General features: G+C 40.6%; 1 protein-coding gene across 1 annotated transcript in view; it reads left to right on the top strand.

Moving 5' to 3' along the window:
• Positions 1–6000, top strand: part of ABCC1 (ATP binding cassette subfamily C member 1 (ABCC1 blood group)) — a 134555-nt gene that overhangs the window by 68729 nt on the left and 59826 nt on the right. The window contains exons 10-12 of the mRNA XM_069086559.1: positions 1371–1532; positions 3540–3632; positions 5394–5597. Coding sequence (XP_068942660.1) covers positions 1371–1532; positions 3540–3632; positions 5394–5597 — 459 coding nt within the window. The remainder of the gene's footprint in view (positions 1–1370; positions 1533–3539; positions 3633–5393; positions 5598–6000) is intronic.

Here is a 6000-nt window from a genome sequence, read left to right on the forward strand (position 1 = left end):
GTTGTGAAATCACAAAGAGCAGGCTTGTTCCCCAAGAAGACATAGGAGAGGATACCTCTGTCCTTTGCAGAGATTGACATCTGTGGGGGTGGAATATTGCATATAATGTTAGACTTTTTTTTATGTCATTTTGAAAAAAGTTATAGATATGTTTTGCTATTCTATGACTTTCATTTCTGATATATTCCTCCTGCTCTTATATCTAGAGAGCCATTCTTTAGCAAAGCATAAAAGAGAAAAAAGATCAGTTCAGAAAAACTACCCAACAAATTAACCAAGTCCAATAGTTTATAGTGAGTGTGTTTGTAGACTTCAGTGCCCTGACTCTGCAGAGAAAGGAAGGACATGCCTCTTCTAATCTCTTCTTTAAGGCCAGCCTTAGTGCAAGTGTTTGGTCTTGGTTTTTTGTTCTTCCATTTACATTGGTGCAATACAATAGCTGTGTATAATTCTTTTGCCAGTTCTGCTTACTTTTTACATTGTACTACTTTGTACATCTCCCCGTGCTTCTGTGTATTCGTCATATCCATCCTTAATTATGTTCAGCAATATTCTGTTAACATTCATGGACTACACTTTCTTTAGCCATCACCCGGTTGAAAGGTAGCTTTTAAATTCAGTTTCTGGAACTGTTACGAACAGGATAGATTACTGTTAAGTTTATGGAATGGTGAAGAGTGGTGCCATTAGGTACCGGGGCATACTAGGGAGATTCACTAGGGTGATTTCCTATGTTCGCATGTAGAATGTATGAGCCATTAACATACAGTCATTATTAATAGAAATGTTTCTTGAAAGGAGCAGTAAATTGCTTTGTGGAGATTTGAGTAAATTTAGCTAATAGTTTTTTGCCATTACTGCATATGATGTTGGGCTTATCATTTAAGTGCGGAGCATCTGATGTCATTAAGTGGGTTATGTGTTCTTTGAGTTATATAGTAACTGGTATGTTATGGGTTCTCTCTTTATGTATCCTTTTGATTCCTTCTTTTGGGAAAAGATAAGTGGATAAAACTACCTGCCTCTGAATGTTATAGAGGGGCTTTTTACATTGGGAGATATGTGTGGGGGGTGATGAGGCAGAGTCTGAACTCAAAGAACTCTGGGTCCTTTTCATTGTAAAGACCCAGTGAGTTGCCTTCTGGGATGCTAGATAGATCGGAAGCTGTGTAAACCCTTCAGCGGAGAAGGGACAGGCACTTTATAAATTCAGGTAATATTTTGGTAAAATGCTCTGAATTGTCCTTTTTTTGTTCATTTTGTTACCAAACATATCCATCCTTAGAGAAGCCATAGCTGCTGCAAACTGGACAAGATGTGGCCTTGGTCTGGTATGCCCCATCATCCTACTTTCTGCTTTTTTCTCTTAGGCCCTGGTGATTACAAATTCTGCCCGAAAGTCTTCCACCGTTGGGGAAATAGTGAACCTCATGTCTGTAGATGCCCAGAGATTCATGGACTTGGCCACCTACATTAACATGATTTGGTCAGCCCCTCTGCAGGTCATCCTGGCTCTCTACCTGCTATGGCTGGTATGCACTTGTTGTCTTTCCTTTCTCATTCAGCTCTTATGATTGTGTTCAATATAAGCAATAACTCGACGGGGGGGCACCGTGAGACTTCTTTGCCCTGTCTCTCAGACATCAGAATGGTGGAACAGTATGTGTTTCTATCCTTTACTTGGTCAAGTATGAGAACTGACATTTGTGCTGCACAAGATTTCTTTTGAGCTTCGGTGGCAGGTCCTGTGCATACCATTCTCATCCTCATTTTACAGACAAGGAAACAAACTCAGAAAAATGAAGTGACTTGCCTCACATAGCTGATGACTGTCAGAGGTGGCATCTGAACTCAGGTCTTCTTGACCTCGAACTCTAGTGCTCTATCCACTATGCTGCATTCCCTCTTTTACAGCATGTTGGGTGTCTAATAGGAAAGTTTCCCTAGTGTTTTGGTAGTCAATACTTTGAAAAAAAGTTTTTTAAAAAATGGATTGACCTCTTTTTTATATTACCTACATTTCTCCAAATGCCTTTTCTCCTTGCAATAAGAGAGCCATAATAAAGATATAATATGATAATAAAGATAATAAAGAATAAAAAAGAAAAAAGAGGAAAAAAATCAGTGCAGCCATATTATAGTAAACGACGTGACGAAGCCCAGCATTGTATGTCATGGTCCCCAAGCCTACTTTTCCCTCTTCTTTGGGGCCTGGGCTGGCCATTATTTCATAACGTGCAGTTTCCATTGCTCTGCTCTAGTTTCTCTTTCCATTAATTCCAATTAAATGCATTTGTTTTTTTTTATTATGGACTTAGACATCAGTAGTGTGAACATTTCATTGTGTAATGAAAAACTGAAAGGAGATTCTGCATGAAACAGTGAACTTCTGTTATGTCCAGAGTGGTTTTTCCCTGCTGTGTTTAACTTGGGGTGTTTTTTTGTGTGTGGGGGGCTAGTATGATTCAAATTTAATATGGTAATTCTACCACTATGCTGCTTTTTTGTGTTTCCTTCTGAACTTTGTTCTGCTTTTTTCTCTTTACTTTTTTCTAATGATTCTTTAACACTTTTTCCTTCCTATTTTTTACCACCAGTATCACTATTCCTTTTAATCTACCCCCCTCCCCCCCAAAAAAAACACAAGTCCTCTCTTGTAACAAATTAGTATAATCAATAGTCAGGTTGCTGGTCTTTTTTCTGTGCTGTTCTCTGAACTTTTTGGAGAAAGGTGAGTTCTTGTGCCTGTTTGCCAGTTTCTGTTGTTTTATTCCTCCTCCTTGATGATCTGATTTTTACCCTGTTTTTGGCCATGTTCTTTTGCTAAGTTTATCTTAAAGTTCCGGCATGATGTACCTTGTATAAGCATTCTGGCCCTTAATGTATCCATAGAGAGAGGGAAATATGTCAAGAGATGAGGTGTGACCACAAAAGATAGAGATGGAAACTGAATGTTTAGCAAACAAATCAGACCGTAGACATCCAAGTGAGTATAGTCAGTCACTGTTGATTTGTTCCAGTATTGCTGCCATTGCCCAAACCACTTTTGGTGGGCCCACAAGTTATATGACAAAAACAGCCTTTTTTCTTTGATAGTCAGTCCTTGTATTTGGAACTGGCAGCATTAATAATTTGACTTGATCCCAACCCTTCCTTCACTCACCTCATTTATGCCTCTGAGCACTGAAAGAATGATTTGTTTATTTTTGCTGTTCCCCAAAATCAGTTTGCCCTCAAGGAATCAATACTTGTCTTTAAAGACATTCCAAAAAAGGACATATGTTAGTATTTAAAGGTAGTGCCTAGAGGGCATAGGTTAACCAAGCATATTTTCAGTAATGACACCTTTGCCTAAGGTATGTATTTTGTAGCAGATGACACATTTGGAGGTGTTAGTTCTTATATTTTCCTGTTGAGCTATGTTAGATGATTGAATTTCTTTGCTCAGTTGCCATTTCAAAGAGCTCCCCTCATATAGGTAGGATTCTTTCAGGGCAATTGTTTCTTCTTAAATCTACTTTCCTTTTTTGCCCCCTTAGAATTTAGGCCCTTCTGTGTTAGCTGGAGTGGCTGTCATGATCCTCATGGTTCCCATCAATGCTGTAATGGCCATGAAGACCAAAACCTATCAGGTAAGGTCTCTGCTGATGAGAGCCCTATGCTGGGCTTAGTAATGTTCTCTTCTGCCAAGTTTACTCAGATAAAAACTCTATTATTGAATTACAACAAGAGCTTGAAGGAGTACAGAATAGATTCCAGCTTGCTTATGGAATTTAGAATGTGAGGACTTGGCTGCACTTTTTGGAAATCGTGACCTTGGAATCCTGCAGATGAGTTCCAGGGCCCAGCCTTGATGGAACAGAATGTCATGGTCATAAGAGATGGCCTTCTCTGATTAAGGGGTGGGTCTTGGAACTGCCTTGGTGCTCACCCTGTTCTTATTGAGCAGGTTTCCTTAAATTTGTTCTTTTCATAAATAGTCCTCATCCAGAATGGCAACCCCTCCCTTCCCCAACCCCCAGCCGAAACTCTAAATGGACTGTTCTTGGCTTTGCCCTTTTTGCTGTAACTCACATTTTCCTCTCTTGGCTTCTGGAAGGACAGCATGCCTGAGGAACAGAAGACCTGTCCTTGATAAGTGGGATCTCATTAAACGGAAAAGTATGGTCTTTGACTGGGCTGTGTGAGTCTTATCTTTCAAAATCTCACAGCTTAGATTTAAAGGCTTGTCCATTGTTCTTTATTCAAGCTTGTCACCAATAGCCCCCTTGCAAAGATAACTAGGTGTCTGTGGAATTAAACCTGCTTTTAGAGAGCAGTAAAAGAACAAAACTGTGTGAGATGAAGCACTTGAGGGAGGTTTTGAGTTCTTCTTGTAGGTGTCTATAGTATAAGGTTTTCCCTTTCATTTGTCAGACTTTTATAAATAAATCTTAGTGTTAATTTGAAGCTCTTAAAAGAACAACAAATCAACTCTCAACTAAAAGTTAAAGATCTATTCTGGAGATATTTTTGTCTTCCTTCAATGGACCTTGGAAGGAAAAAAAAAGACATGCCAGTTGTGATGATGTCTCCCTCTGTCCTCCCTCCCCTTTCCATAGTCAACATCGTAGTTCTCCTTATTAACCCCTATAATTATGGGGAGAGAGGAAAAGAGACTGAACAGAGAGGAAGAACAATGGAGAAAATAGAGCAGGAGTGGGCAACCTTCGACAGACAACCTTTTATTAAGAGGATTTGTTCTGTGAAGTTGAGATTCAATCAGACGACTATACTGGAGGACCTAGAGGCCCACATGTGGCCTTGAGGCTGAAGGTTTCCTACCCCTGAAATAGAGAGATGGAGGAACAGAAGAGGGGAGAAGTAGGGAAATTAAGAGAGATGAATGGTCACTCCATCAGTAGTGGCCTCTGGTATCTCACAGTTGCCTCTCCTCGGTCAGAGCTAACACAAGCTTTTTTCTTTCTTTTTTTGTCCAACCTGCATTTGGTGACAAGTCTTTTGAGTAAGCTTTTCAGGACAGTGAAAAAACTAGCAAAATGACTTAAATTAGAACCCTAGTTCCCTGGTAACTCAATAAGTCCTCTATTGACCCTTTTCTTTTTGCCTAAATTTAGTAGCTGCATTGAAGTTGACTTCTGCAACAAATTTTAAATGATTTAGATAATTTGTGAGACTAGGCATTTTCTTTGGGGGGGAAAGTGGAATTACCTAATAGTTATTCTTGGGAGAAATGAACATTTTTATTAGGAGTAATCAGTGCAGTTGTTCACCTTAATGAAGATCCTTTTGAAAATGTGGCAGTAATAAGTGACAGAAATGCTTGAGTAGTTGACTATTGAATACCTATATTCCTGGCTCTACTTAGTTTTTAAATTGGCTTTCTCTGGAAGGTGGCCCACATGAAGAGCAAAGACAATCGGATTAAGTTGATGAATGAAATTCTCAATGGGATCAAAGTCCTGAAGCTGTACGCCTGGGAGTTGGCCTTCCAGGAGAAAGTGTTGGAGATCAGACAGGAGGAGCTGAAGGTGCTTAAGAAGTCTGCTTACTTGGCAGCTGTGGGGACCTTCACCTGGGTCTGCACACCCTTCCTGGTAAGTGAGGTCACTGAAGGTGCTTAAGAAGTCTGCTTACTTGGCAGCTGTGGGGACCTTCACCTGGGTCTGCACACCCTTCCTGGTAAATGAGGTCAACAGGAATCTTGTCCCTAGTTCATGTAGGGGTTAGAACTCCCTTTCAGAGGTTCAGATCTTCCTGGCGAGATGGAGTCATCAGTGAAAGGGAGTTCTTAATACCGTGTTTCCCCGATAATAAGACCTATCCCGAAAATAAGCCCTCCCCTTACTGTGTAAGATTCCTCTAAAATAAGCCCTCCCCCGAAAATAAGCCCTATTGAGATTGCTACTGTAGTGAAGGTGATCCCCTGCGCTACACGCTACATTACGGTACCCTCTGTGTGCACCGTCTCCCCCCCCCCCCCCCCCCCCCCCCCCCCCC

The sequence above is a fragment of the Petaurus breviceps genome, unplaced genomic scaffold (genome assembly GCF_028583685.1).
Source record: "Petaurus breviceps papuanus isolate PSGF00001 unplaced genomic scaffold, PetGlider_PUasm1.0 118, whole genome shotgun sequence".
Lineage (NCBI taxonomy): Eukaryota > Metazoa > Chordata > Mammalia > Diprotodontia > Petauridae > Petaurus > Petaurus breviceps.